At 41.5% G+C, this 15,318-nt stretch overlaps 2 protein-coding genes across 2 annotated transcripts; both read right to left on the reverse strand.

The window, feature by feature from the left end:
• Positions 1–7,036: 7,036 nt before the first annotated feature.
• Positions 7,037–8,029, reverse strand: LOC128775438 (olfactory receptor 7E24-like). Its single transcript, XM_053896665.1, has one exon. The coding sequence runs from the start codon at positions 8,027–8,029 to the stop codon at positions 7,037–7,039; it is 993 nt and encodes a 330-aa protein (XP_053752640.1).
• Positions 8,030–13,625: 5,596 nt separating this feature from the next.
• Positions 13,626–14,714, reverse strand: LOC128775435 (putative gustatory receptor clone PTE01). Its single transcript, XM_053896661.1, has one exon. It carries the CDS (start codon positions 14,712–14,714, stop codon positions 13,626–13,628), a length of 1,089 nt encoding a protein of 362 aa, XP_053752636.1.
• Positions 14,715–15,318: the final 604 nt, after the last annotated feature.

Raw genomic sequence — 15,318 nt, forward strand, 5'->3', positions numbered from 1 at the left:
TTATGTTGACTCCTCTGTTATCCTCAGTTCTACCCTCTGCGTCCCCTCCTTTCACTTTCCTATTACTGCACCTCACCTTGGATTTCCAGTCCTGTGGCCATTTATGCTACTACCAGTTCAGAACAGTTGCATGAGGATTATGAAAAGTAGTGCATTTTATCAATAACCATTGTTAGTTCTTATTAACTAAGCGCCTTTGGTGTGCTAGGCTGCAGGAGATGTCTGGAAAACAGCATTGAAGGAAAAAAAAAAACACAGAAAAAAATCTTTGTCCTAATAGAGCATAAGTTCAGGATCTCAGAGTTTCTGATCACATTATGTGTCCAAACAGAATATTCACTGATGGATTAATTATTTGGCTATTAGCAAGGTTGAATGTTTCTCCAAATGTTTATTGAGTGCACTTCCAAAATAAGCTATAAAAATATATCACTAAATGTAGAAAAACTTCTGGGTCCAGAGTATCAGAATTGACCAGGCTCTGATACATCATTTGGTTTAGTTGCCTTGTTGTGCTGGTGAATTTACCAAGGGCCCAACACAGGAGAACACACAGTGATAAAATGTGTGTGAAAGGAAACATGTCTTTAAGGATGATGTCAATTACTGGATTACAATTCAGGAGAGTAAGGACAGAATCACAGAATCACTACTCTCTAGGTATGTGATTCTGGGCAGCTTCAGCCGAGGTAGAGTATGTTAGGACCAGTGGATCTTCTGATAAGTGTTTGTTTTCCTATCTTCTTCACCATAAAGCAATTGGATAATGTGTTAAGTCTTTGGATGGTGGTGTTTGCCAAGGCACTGCAACAGGAAAGGCAAACATAAACACAAAAATATCCGTCCTGGTAAAGATGAGTCGCTGACCACTCCAGGATAGAAGAAGTCTGACAGAATCTACTTTCCATCAAGTGGAGTCTTCAAGGGATAGCACCATTTTGAAAAACTATTTATGGATTTCCAAAAGGGGGACCCACCTCCCCCTTAATTTCTTTTAGGCTTTGTGTCTAAAAACAGATTTCATCTAGAAACTGGGAAAAAATCAGGATATTTGATTGTGGTAGCCGACATCTGATAATTGCAGACTTGCTTTTTATATTTTGGGTTATCTAAGTCAACTGATATTCTTGATGTCTGCTCATCTATGATCTGTTACCACCACTGCAGGTCTCTGTGGCTCATGGATCCCAGTCACCATTCTGGATTTGTTGCTCAATCACCCATGGTTAAGACTACTGCCATTTTAAGTTTAGAACTCAAGGTATTTGTGAATGTAGTTTCGAACTTCTGTCCAGGTATGGAGGTTAGCTAACTGAAACATATTAAAACACTCAAGAATTACAAGTTTAGAACAAGAGTAGAAATTTTGGATATCAATTGATTAAGACTGCCTTAACATTCCCTGCAGCTTGACTAAAATTAAAACATGTTTCTTCCTGACTGCAAGGGCCTGACCACCCCTTTGTCATCAATTTTACAACCCAGGATGTCTTCCTTAAAGACCTGGGAGCCATCCCTTTGAAATATAATCGTCAATAATGTTAGCACCTTTATCTCCCAATGTCTTTTCATAGGACGGTAGGCACTTAAGTTCAATAAGCAGCAATTAGCAAACACAGATAGACTAGCCACATCGACCAACCTCCCCCCAATATCTTCCACCCCTTTTCCATAAGCTCACCCCAGCTTCTAAAATCCTCCTGTCTTTTGTTCTGTGGAGTTGAGTTCAATCTCTATCCCTTACTGTAATAGTCTTGAATAAGGTCTTCTTTACCTGTTTGACTATGTCCAATGCAATTTTACTTGGACACACAACGAACGACTTTCTCTAGAAAGTCTCTAGAAATTCCTAACAAATTTCTATCAAAGTACTCTTTTGATGAAATTGCCCAGTGTCTTGCCTGTTTAAGCAAATAATATTGCATCTCACAAAGGACTTCAGACTGGAAGAGGAGCAAAACCCACTTTCTTGATGCATCAGTTTCATTTGGAACAAAATATCTGAGGTAGCCTGGTACAAAGACTGTCCATGACACTCAAAACATGTGAACTCACTCAGAAAGTAATGGTAGTAAAAGATGAATAGAGACTAACCTGATGGAGAGAACATCAGGAGAATTTAGATGGGTGTAAGAGAAGGCATCTTTTTTTTTAAGTTTATATTACTTACTTTGAGAGAGAGAGAGAGAGAGAGAGAGAGAGAGAGAGAATGAGAGCAAGCATGGGAGGTGCAGAGAGGGAGAGAGAATCCCAAGCAGGCTCCTCACCATCAGCATGGAGCCTGATGTGGGGCTCCAACCCAAGAACTGTGAGAAAATGACTGAAGCTGATCAAGATTTCTTAACTTAACTGACTGAGCCATCCAGGTACCCCAGAGAGAGAAAACATCTTTAAATTTCGATATTTGAGTGGAAAGTTGAGTAAGAAAGGGGAAGAAAATTTTAGGCAGAGAGAATTAAGTGTAATGGTCTAGAGACTGAAAGAATATAGTCTGTTTAAAGAAAAATAAGAGGGGTGCTCGGGTGGCTTATCAGTTGAGGGCCCAGCTTTGACTCTGGTCATAATCTCACGGTTTGTGTCTCTGTGCCCCGTGCTGGACTCTGTGCTGATGGTTCAAAGCCTGCTTCGGATTCTGTGTCTCCCTCTCTCTCTCTGCTCCTCCCCTGCTCCTGCTCTGTCTTGTATGTTTCAAAAATAAATAAACATTAAAACAATTTTTTAATTAATAAATAAATATAAGATATCCAATATGTCTGGGAATGCAAGCTGGTGCAGCCACTCTGGAAAATAATCTGGAGGTTCCTCAAAAAATTAAAAATAGAACTACCCTATGACCCAGAAATTGCACTACTAGGCATTTATCCAAGGGATACAAGTGTGCTGTTTTGAAGGGACACATGCACCCCGATGTTTATAGCAGCGCTATCAACAATACCCAAAGTATGGAAAGAGCCCAAATGCCCATTGATGGATGAATGGATAGAGAAGAAGTGGTATATATATACAATGGAGTATTACTTGGCAATCACAAAGAATGAAATCTTGCCATTTGCAACTACGTGGGTGGAACAGGAGGGTATTATGCTAAGTGAAATTAGTCACTCAGAGAAAGACAAATATCATATGACTTCACTCCTAATGAGGACTTTAAGAGACAAAACAGGTGAACATAAGGGAAGGGAAACAAAAATAGTATAAAAAAGGAGAGGGGGATAAAACATAAGAGACTCATAAATATGGAGAACAAACAGAGGGTTACTGGAGGGGGTGTGGGAGGGGGGATGAGCTAAATGGGTAAGGGGCACTAAGGAATCTACTCCTGAAATCACTGTTGCACTATATGCTAACTAATCTGAATGTAAATTTAAAAAAATAAAATTAAAAAAAAAGATATCCAATATGTCTAGGCAAATGGTTCTCACACTTAGTGTGCAATAGAATCACCTGCTGGGCCTGTTAAAATACAGATGGCTGGGTTCCAGCTGTAGAGGTTCTGATTTAGCAGGTCTGGAGAGGGTATGAAAGTTGGCATTTGTAGTTTCCCAGGTGAAGGTGATGGTGCTGGTCCAGGGACCAATGAAGGACCTGGAAAGGGATAGGAGAGACTAACTGAAGGATGTTATAGACCATGGCAAAGGGTTCGAATTGTACTCAAAGAGTAACACAAAGTGACTAGAAGGTTTTAAGCAGAGAAGTCACAAGTTTTGACTACACCTAAAAAATCAATCTGGCTGCCATGTCCACAGGGAGAAAGTGATTACTGAGCACCCAATTAGGGCACTCTTATAAGAGCAATAATACAATGTGACCATGAATTGTTTTGGAAGAATGGGAAAAGCAAATCATATCACTAAAACAGTGCTATACAGATCATTTAATTGCTTTGATATGAAGGCAAATAAAACGAAGACCTAAAATGACAAAATTTGAGGGGGGGGGTGTCTGAGTGACTTGAAAGGGAGGAGTAGGTCTCTCACTTGAAAATCTGAACAGCTATATTGTATGTGCTAGATGCTAGATGCTAGTGAATTTTGGCAGTGGAAACAAGAAGAGACTTACTAGTATGTCCGCCAACATGCAGTGAAAGCAACTTCCACTAATGGACCAGTGTTGGAATGTTTGTTAATTCTTCAGAAAACTCCTCTTCCGAGAAGGGCAGGAATAGCCTCAGTGTTGAACACTGAGGTCATCCCCACGAGCAATGCTTTCAAAATCCATTGAACAGAGGAATCTGTGGGGCCATGGTAAAACTTGTCACAAAATAAAGGGTTGGGTAGGGGGGAATGTTTATGGTTGGACCACTGACTCCAGAAATTAGAGGATTACAATACCAGCAGCAGCCAAAATTGTCATTTTTAATGCACATTTTATTTACACCAAGGGTTTAATGTTTTAAAATAAACTTTTTTAAAAGTGTAACACACATGGGGATATGTAAGTTACCTTATTATCTCAAACTCTACACTCCTTTTCTATCAAATATCTCTGCGTTTGGATTTCCAGAGTTATTAAAAATTTCAGTGGTGACCTCCCTGCTGCCCGCAGGGAGCATTGAATGAATGAATGCCCCCATTCTTCATCTTTTGCCCTTGAATTTTCCTTTTCATGAGCCCAGCGTTAGGTTTGTAATTCAAAGAATATTTCAACTACTTCAGAACTGCCTTTAAAATTTTTTCAAGGAGCACTGGGTGGCTCAGTCGGTTAAGCAAACAACTCTTGATCTCGGATCAGGTCATGATCTCACAGTTTGTGAGTTCATGTGAGCCCATATCAAGCTCTATCTTGGGCTCCCAGCTGACCATGCAGAGCCCACTTGGGATTTCTCCCTCCCCCTCTCTCTCTCTGCACCTTCTCCCTCTCAAAATAAGTAAATAAACTTGAAAAAAATAAAATAAAATGTTCTCAAATACATTTTATTAGTAACAAGGGGTCCCATATTGAGTTCCTTCTGAAGCCGACTCTGAGACAATGATTAGCACACAGGATGTTTACCAAGCAATGTTCCTAGAATCAACATCTGTGCAGGGGCATATGTGTAGTAAAGAATTTGGCCTCACCTAAACAGAGATGGCCTTTGTCCCAGCTCCTGGGAGGTAACCTTTAAATGCTTGAAAATTCCCTAATGATAGAAGTGATTGGTTATTTGTGAAAGACCCCAGGTTATTCATGAAGGACCACACCTGATAGTTTATGCTAATGAAATGACTTAGGATGGGAACTGGCCTTGCCAAAAAGACCAGCCATGTGATTAAAGGGTTGGAGTATTGGGCAAAGGCATATCAGGCCAATATAAGGAGGGAGGTTGGAAATTGGGTTCAACCTGATAGGCCATAATTCAACTACTCATGTCTATCTAATGAAGCCTCAATAAAAATTCTGGACAATGGAGCTCAGGTGAGCTACCTGATTGGAAATGGTCTTTGAGTATTGTCACACATATTGTCACCAGGAGGAGGTAATGGGTCTGGATCCAAGGGAAGAGAACAACAAGAAGCTTCGCATATGGGAACCTCCATATGCCCTTCTTTGGCTAACTCTAACTTGTGTCTCTTTCCTATAAGCAAACTGCAATCATAAGCACACTGCTTCTTGAGCTCTGTGAGTCATTCTGGTGCATCTGAGGAAGTCCTCTTGGTTTGAATCATTCTAGCAAAGTATCAAATGTGAAAAAGTTCCCAAATTTGGATCCAACTGGTCTGATGTGAGAGTGGACCTAGGGGCTCCTGGACTTGCATCTGGTGTCAGAGGTGAGGACAATCTTGTGGTTCGGCAAATTCTTTGCAGCAAGGAAGGAAACTGGAAAAAGTCGAGCCAAGATGAAGCCCATCAAAGATCTCCAACAACCAGCAGGGAGTTCTGGAGCTAAGATGATCTCTTAGAGTTGCCGGGAACTAGGGCAAAGGGACCAAATGTTTGCACCCCCACACCTAATCAGTCATCGGATGTGGGCTGCCCCAAGGAGGCATGAGCTTGCTGAAGTAGATCCCTATAGACGTTGGTTGCTGAGGGCTGAGTAACACTCAACATTTGAAGCAACATGTCCCTTATTCCTGACACAAGATCTTTTTTTAAATTGTGGTAAAAGAACATAAAATTTACCATCTTAAGCAGTTTTCAGTACAGTGGCATGAAGTACATTCACACTGTTGTGCAGTCATCACCACCATCCAACTCTAGAACTTTGCTATCTTCCCAAACTGAAATTCTGAACCTACTAAACACTACCTCCCCATCTCTCGCTCCTCCAGACCCCAGCTCCCACCATTCTACTTTCTCTCTCTATGGATTCAACTACTTTATGAACCTCATATAAATGGAAGTATACAATATTTTCCCCTTTGCGTCGGGTTATGTAATATGAGTGGGGAGAAGTTAGATGGAATGGGAAGGAAAATTATCAGGAAAATTGGGAATCACCTCTGTTCTGGTAGTTCCTCTCCCATCTATTCCTTGGGAACCATACAACCCAAAGTTCCTAGAGAAGTCCCAGGAAACTTGATACCTGTTGACTCAAACTCAATATTAATAGCGTCCCACTTCAATTTCAAAAAGAAATTAGTCATCCTACTCGCTCAAAAATCTGACCAAGAGCATTAAGGTGCCAAAATGTATCAGACGCCTTGGTCCTTAAGGTAGGGTTTAGAACCTCCCATCAAATTTGTGGGTGGATGGGGTGGGGGAGAGGAAGCTCAGGAAAAGTATAGAAACAATAAATAACAAGAGACAGTTATGATTATTTTGCATTGATAGAAACAAGACTGCTCATGACCAAGAGTCCTGCGTAATGCAAAAGGAAAGTGAGAGGGATATATGGATATATACATAATCCTGCAGAGGTTATAATTTAAGTGGGGAGCCCAAAATAATCTCCCAATTCCATTAGAGCTATGCTAAGAGGAAAAATTGTGTAAGCAAACACCAGAGATCCATATAGGTACCTATACCATGTGACTGCACATCCAGAATGTCTTGTGCATGTTTGATTTGCTGCATTTTGCAGTGCAATGAACCGAAAAGGATAAGACACATGCTAAGATTAGTCTGTCCTGCTGATAATCCTCCACAGTGCTCTCTTGATATCCTTGTTTCTCAGGCTGTAGATGAAGGGGTTCAGCATTGGGGTGACTACAGTATACATCACCGACGCCACTGCACTCCTCCTAGGGGAGGGGGAGACAGATGAACTGAGGTATGCCCCAAGACCTGTTCCGTAAAACAAGCAAACAACTGATAGGTGAGAGCCACAGGTAGAAAAGGCTTTGCACTTCCCGCCTGTTGATGGGACTCTCAGAATGGAGGAAACAATTCGAGTATAAGAGCAAAGGATCCCTGAGAGTGGAACGCCACCAAAAATGGCCCCCATGAAATACACTAGTATGGTACTGATGGAGGTATCAGAACAGGCAAGGTGGAGAAGTTGAGGTGCATCACAAAAGAAATGATGAATTTCCACACTTGTGCAGAAGGTAAGTTGTGACACCATCAAACAGTGAATCTGAGAGTCCAAAAGGCTGCTGAAAAATGACACGAGGACCAAAAAGCCACAGAGGCATGCGTTCATGATGACTGGGTAGTGCAGGGGGTGACAAATCGCCACAAAACGGTCATATGCCATCACAGCCAGGAGTAGATTGTCCAAACATCCAAATAGGAAAAAAAAGGATACCTGAGTTAGGCAGTCTGCATAGGTGATAGATCTACTGTGTGTTTGAATGTTCAACAGCATCTTGGGGATCGTAGTGGTGCTGAAACCAATGTCAGCCAAGGACAGGTTGGAAAGGAAGAAGTACATGGGTGTGTAGAGGTGGGGGTCAGAGCTGACAGCCAGGATGATGAGCAGGTTCCCCAGCACACTGACCAGGTACATGGACAGGAACAGCCCAAAGAGAAGGGGCTGTAGTTCCAGGTCATCTGAGAGTCCCATGAGGAAGAATTCTGAGACACCAGTTAGATTCTGTGGTTCCATGAAGATGGGACACCTCTTGAAAAAGAAGAGAGTGTTGAATAAACAAAACGAGTGTAGAGACATCCAGCTAAGTGTGAATATTTAGATTCAAGCAATTCATAAGTAACGCATTCACACTTGAGGATCCTACCTCCTGTTACCTTCAGCAACATTTCTCCATTGTAAACTCTTCTTAGAACTCTTTCCTTATTGGTGTCTTGGCAATTTACCTGTTTCTACATATACCCATCATGAAGACATTGAGCCAAAGAATGTTAGACAAGCATCTAAACATATAAACATAGAAATATTTAGGGGCACCTGGGTGGCTCAGTTGGTTAAGCATCTGACTCATGATTTCAGCTCAGGTTATGATCTCACGGTGTGTGGGTTCAAGCCCCTCATCAGGCTCTGTACTGACAGCATAGAGCCTGCTTGGGCTTCTCTCTCTCCCTCTCACTCTGCCCCTCCCTTGCTTGTACTTTCTTTCTCTCTCTCAAAATAAATAAATAAACTTTAAAAAGAGAAATATTTAGTTATACTTGTTTTGGAACTCATATTTGTGGCCAGGAAAAGTTGAGTTTTCTTGCTATCCCTGCATGATCCCATTGCCCTCTTCACTTCAGCTGCCCAAAGGCAAACACTGTCACGAATGTGGCAGTATATTTTCCTTTCAATGTTTTCATAATATTAGTACTGATGTATTCATGAACAGTTTTCTTAAAAACTTACTTAACCCTGGGGCGCCTGGGTGGCTCAGTCCATCGAGCATCTGACTTCGGCTCAGGTCATGATCTCGTGGTTTGTGAGTTCGAGCCCCGCATCAGGCTCTGTGCTGACAGCTCAGAGCCTGGAGCCTGCTTCAGATTTTGTGTCTCCCTCTCTCTCAGCCCCTCCCCGACCTATTCTCTATCTCTCTCAAAAACAAATAAAGCTCAAAAACAAATAAAGTTTAAAAGAAACCTTACTTAATACTATAATAATGCTCACATTGCTTTCTTCATTCTCACCACAATAATGTGCTTCAAGTGTCTCTGTGAAGTACACACATCTATTTCAAGCACTTCAAATGATGCATAGTATTACCTGATGGATGACTTTATTTTATTTTTCCATTTCTTATTATAATATTCCTAATAAAATTCTGCACACTTCCATATTATACAAGAATTTCTGTACCATATAAGCAGAAAGGTGAAGAATTGTAAAAATCAATACATGTACAATTGTACTATTAATTATCTATCTTTATTTTCCCAATAGAAAAGGTAGACAAAAGCAACTTCATGCTTTTATTGTCAAGGTATAGAACTGGAAAGATGCCTGAAGTCTGTGTTGCCATGCTCTTTCATAGTAGATCCACATGAAAATTCTATTTTTGTCTAGGGAATAATATTTCCAAATCACAGATCTCCAAAATAGGCTGCCAAATGCATTAGTCCTCATAAAAAAAAATCCTATGATCTATAATATTCATATAGTAAAGGCCCCCGTAAACCATTTGGCCCATTTCCCTAATTCACAGATGAAGTCACAAAATCTCAAGAGAAGGAATTGGTCATCCTCTTTCTGTTTTCTCATCTGGGACAAAAGCATGTGTGAAATTGAAGAAATCATTCCACACTGGTGGAGTGCACCGAGTCTTGGGATGGGAATCAGGACTTTGAGTCTCACATCTGTCACATACTAAATCTGGAGTATTTGCAAGCTCTCAACCTCTCCGTGCTGGTATCCCTCTAGGTATCACCTAGAAATGGGGAGAACAGTACCCATGTGGCACCTAACAGAGGTTTGTACTGGAAGGAAGAGAAGCACGCAGAGAGAGCATTGAGGCCATATTGTCTATGCTCTGTTTCTGAGAACCAATGTAGGGTCTATTCAATATTGAACAGAGATCACTGTTGTCCTTGTCACTACTCTGTGCCAAGCAAAGTATAGACTCTGGGAAATCAGAAATGAATGTGATTCAGTCGTTTCCCTCCAAACGCTCAGTACCTACCTGCATAAGAACAACAACAACAACAAAAATGTTCTCTCGGGATCTCAGGAAACCCAAAACTTCCAATCACAGGATATTTAGTTGGATATATGGTGCTTAGCCTTGAGAATGACAGTAAAAACAATATTAATAATACCTAAAATTTACCTTGCCCTTACTATATGCATTCATCACATATTTAGTCACATGTACAGTGCTCATGTTAATTCTTACTCAGTGCAGTTGTATAAACCAGATCAAAGATATTAAGAGCTTGCCCAGTCCCATACAGATAAAAAAGTAGAGCAGATAAGGTTCAAAATTCAATGGTGGGTCCCTGTTTCCATGAACTTCAGAGCATTTAAGGAGAAGTCCAGAGGTCGTTTCCAGAATCGCTAAGATATACCTTTGAACAGTTTCTTTCTGTTTTGTGGTTGTTGTTGTTGTTTGTTTGTTTGTTTGTTTTTTGGAGAGACAGAGAAGCATTCAGGGGAGAGGGACAGAAAAAGGGAGAGAGAGAATCCAAAGCAGGCTGCATGCCCAGTGTTGAGCCCAATGTGGGACTCAATCCCACTATTCTGGGATCATGACCTGAGCGAAAATCAAGAGTCAGACGCTCAACCGACTTAGCCACTCAGGCACCCCTGAACTCTTTATTTCTTAAGAATCGGATCTAACATACTGACTCTATCCCCTTAGAAATCAAGAGGGCTGAAATTACAAAAATGGAAGAGAAAGTGGAGTGTGAAGCAAAATCCAGGAGAAGGGGCAAGAGAGAGCTTCTCTGAACAGTCATGAGTTTTTTGTTTTTTTTTTTTTTTAATGTTTATGTATTTTTCAGAGCGGAAGACAGAGTGCGAGTGGGGAAAAAATATAGAGACGGAGACACAGAATTCGAAGCAGGCTCCAGGCTCTGAGCTGTTAGCCCAGAGCCCAATGCGGGACACAAACTCATGAGTCCTGAGATCATGACCTGAGCCAGAGTCTGACACTTCGTTGACTGAGACATCCAGGTGCCCCATGAGCGGACTGTTTATATGATCTCTACCTTCATCTCAACTATCTTTTCTATAGTTGACGCAGCTGGTGGCACCACTGCTCTCTGGTGTCTTCTACCATGAACCCCCAAAGGAAAGAGCACAGAGAGCAGGAGTCTCTTCCTGGAGTAACGGGAAAAAGACAGGCAGGGTGGATAAGCAGGAGTGAATACAGTCTAGGTGCCCTGTGAACAGAGTCTCACTGTCTGCATCTAAACATGACTTCATCCCTATCTATTCCAGGACCTGGTAAAACTTAAAAAATTTATGCATAGCAAAAACACAATCTTTCCAAAAAAGACATACAGACATGTGAGAAGATGCTCAACATCACTCATCATCAGGGAAATACAAATCAAAACCACCATGAGATACCATTCAACACCTGTCAGAATGGCTAAAATTAGCAACACAGGAAACACCAGGTGTTGGGAAGGATGTGGAGAAAAGGGAACACTCTTCACTGCTGGTGTAGCCACTCTGGAGAATAGTATGGAGATCCCTCAAAAAATTAAATATAGAACTACCCTATGATCCAGCAACTGCATTACTAGATATTTACCCAAAGAATATAAAAATACTAATTCAGAGGGATACATGCACTCTGATAGCTATGGCATTATTATCTACAATAATAGTTATAGAAACAGCCCAAGTGTCCATCAATTGATGAATGGATAAAAAAGTCGTGAGATAGATATTACATATATGTATATGTGTGTGTGTGTGTGTGTGTGTGTGTGTGTGTGTGTGTGTATATATATATATTTCTCAGCCATAAAAAAGAATGAAATCTTGCCATTTGCAACAACATGGATGGAGCTAGAGCATTATGCTAAGTGACATAAGTCAGTGAGATAAAGACAAATATAATATGCTTTCACTCCTATGTGGAATTTAAGAAACAAAACAAACAAGGAAAGGGGCAAAAAAGAGACAGAGGCAAGCCAAGAAACAGACTTTTAACTATAGAGAAAAAACTAGAAGGGAGGTGGTTGGGGGGATGAGTGAAATGGGTCATGGGCATTAAGGAGAGCACTTGTCACGATGAGCATTAGGTGACATATGAAATTGTGGAATCATTATACAGTACACCTAAAACGAATATTATGTTAACTATGATCACTAACTGGAATTTAAATTAAGCCTTAAAAATAAAAGTCGGTTGGACACAAAAAATAAATAAAATCAGGAAGTGAAAGAGAATGCTGTGTTCCTCTCCTTATCTCTGAAATGATGATAATGCATGTTGTTGTCTGTTGGGGATGGTAATGCAGATAAAAGGTAACAAGCTACATAGAAAACTTAACTCGGTGCCTGAAACTCGGAGTCCCAAGGTAAAAGTTTGTAACATTCTGGTTACTGTCATCATTGCCATCATCACCGTCATCATCAGCTTCATGATCATTTGCAGGACTTGTGGGCAGTTAAGAAGGACCAATTTCCTGCTCTGATGGGGAAGATGCCCACGGGACACAGAAATAACATGGGGGCAAAAATAGAAATCTAAATAAGAGTTCTTGGATCCGCACCAAAACCAATCACATTAGGTCTTTATAGGGCTGTGAGTTGAATCTTTCCATTTTGGTCCCCTCATGTCTGGCTATTCCAACCGCTCTAGTTGTCTTGATGAGGAGGAAACAATGCTCTTCCAGTCCCTTCTGCCTTCAGTCTCTCCCACTGCACTTACTACTCCTGGACTGTGCTGTGTCTCTGCTGGAGCAGGTCTGAGGAACGCAGATCCCACTGCCACTCCCCTACCTGGAACTGGGTGAGGACAGAGGCTTTGTTTCCAGGACTGGCAGGAACACAGATGCAGCTATGGGTCTCCTGGAGCAGACAACTCTGGGAGGAGGAGAGACATGTATGGAGCCCACTTAACTGGAACTGGCCACTAAAGGGCTGGAAAGCACGGGCTGATTGAGCCCAGTGCAGGGCTCAATCTCATGAAACCTGAGAACACTACCTGAGCCAAAATCACAAGTTGGACTCAATGGACTGAGCCACCTAGGGGTCCCAAGATTTTAGTTTTAGGTAACCACTACACCCAATGTGAGGCTCGAACTTACAACCTCAAGATCAAGAGTTGCTCACTCTTCTGATTGACTCAACCAGGCACTCCATACTATGAGGATTTTAAAATGCTTCTCAGATAGTCCAAATAGGAAGCCAAGATTATGGACCAGTGACATGCATTCTCTCACACAACCTGGATAAACAGATTTGACCAAAGCCAAACTTTTATGGATAATAGACATTATGGTGAAAATGGCTGAGAATTGTGTATCTATTTGAAAATGGAGTTGTGAATTTCTACAGGAAGCTCGGGTCATAGGTGACCAATCAGAAGATTCCATAGGTATAAAGAGATTCAATTGTGCAGTGATATTGGGATACATAGCGTCCTGGAATACTCCCATAATTCCATCAAAAGGGTGCCAAGATAAGCAATATTTAGAAATGACAAATCAAGAGGAATGGACCACGACCTACAAAAAATGTGACCAAAGAGGCATGCTTGCCAATTCCATATGTTTGGTTTGGCAATCATTTCTGATCAATAGGCACACACACAAAAAAAGCCCAAGTATTAAGACTAGGCTGTTCTGTTAAGGAGCCTCTGCAAGGCCCTCTTGATGCCCCTGTTCCTCAGGCTGTAGATGGACTAGGCTGTTCTGTTAAGGAGCCTCTGCAAGGCCCTCTTGATGTCTCTGTTCCTCAGGCTGTAGATGAAGGGATTGAGCATGGGAGCAACCACAGTATACATCACGGAGGCCACTGCATCCTTCCTGGAAGAATGTGAGACACTCGATCCCAGGTACACCCCAAGACCTGTTCCATAATATAAGCAAACAACCGACAGGTGAGAGCCACAGGTGGACAAGGCTTTGTACTTCCCACCTGTTGACGGGACTCTCAGAACGGAGGAAAGAATTCGTGTATAAGAGAAAAGGATCCCTGAGACTGGAATACCAGCAAAGATGCCACCAATAAAATACATGAATATTTTATTGGTGGAAGTATCATTACAGGAAAGCTTGAGGAGTTGAGGAGGGTCACAGAAGAAATGGGGAATTTCCACGTTTGTGCAGAAGGTAAGTTGTGACACAACGAGGCATTGCAGCTGAGAGTCCAGAAGGCTGATCAAAAAAGACACCAGAATCAGCAGGCGACAGAGGCGGGGGTTCATGATGACTGGGTAGTACAGAGGATAGCAAATAGCTACAAATCGATCATAGGCCATCACGGTTAAGAGTACACTGTCCAAACAGCCAAAAAGATTAAAGAAAGACAACTGAATCAGGCAGCCCGCATGGGAGATCACTCGGTTATGAGTCTGAATGTCCAAAATCACCTTTGGGACTGTGGTAGATGTGAAACCGATGTCAGCCACGGACAGGGTGGAAAGGAAGACATACATGGGGGTATGGAGGTGGGAGTCAGAGCTGACAGCCAGGATGATGAGCAGATTCCCTAGCATGGTGACCACATACATGGACAGGAACAGGCTGAAGGTTAGAGTCTGCAGTCCTGGATCATCTGAGAACCCCAGGAGGAGGAACTCCAACACATCTGTTAGATTATCTGGTTCCACAGAGCAGAGACAGCTTTTGGAAAATAAATGAGAGTTTACATAACAGAAACAAGGATACAGGAATCCATCAGTGTGGCTATACTTTGGATGCATGCAATTCACAAATAAAGTATTCACACTTGAGGGAAATTTAGCAACATTTGTCAGTTGTGACAACATACTCTTCCTACAACTCTTTTCTCATTGTCCTTTGCTCCATTCACCTGTTTCTATGTGCACCCACTTTGGAAAGATGGAGCTAAAGAAATTAGAGATGCCAAGGATACTTACAGATTTAAAATTCCATAAACACACTAACATATCAGTACCCTCCTTAAAGGAAACAAAAGGAATAAGAAATGTCATTCTCCCTTAAAAGATTGTTCTCATCTAAGGGCACTAATTAGCAGTCAAAAGTACGTTATTTCATCTAAATGCAGAGAAATTACAAACACCCTAAAGAACTATGTAATAAAGTGTCTGACTCATATTTTGTGGTGATATTTGACTGCAAACGGTGGTTAAGGCTCTCTTTACCCCATCTGCCCAACACCTGGGCTAGCTGATAAAAAAACCCGGGTCCTCCAGTTATAAGTGAGTTCTAAGGATGTGATGTACAGCATGTTAACTATAGTTAATAATACCGTGTTTCATATTTGAAAGCTGTTAAGAGTAGATCTTAAAAGTTCTCATTACAAGAAAAAAAGTTTTGCAGGGCACCTGAGTGGCACAGTCGGCTGAGCACCCGACCCTTAATTTCGGCTCAGGTCATGATCCCAGAGTC

This window comes from Panthera pardus, unplaced genomic scaffold, assembly GCF_024362965.1.
Source record: "Panthera pardus isolate Hobbes unplaced genomic scaffold, ASM2436296v1 HiC_scaffold_8, whole genome shotgun sequence".
NCBI lineage: Eukaryota > Metazoa > Chordata > Mammalia > Carnivora > Felidae > Panthera > Panthera pardus.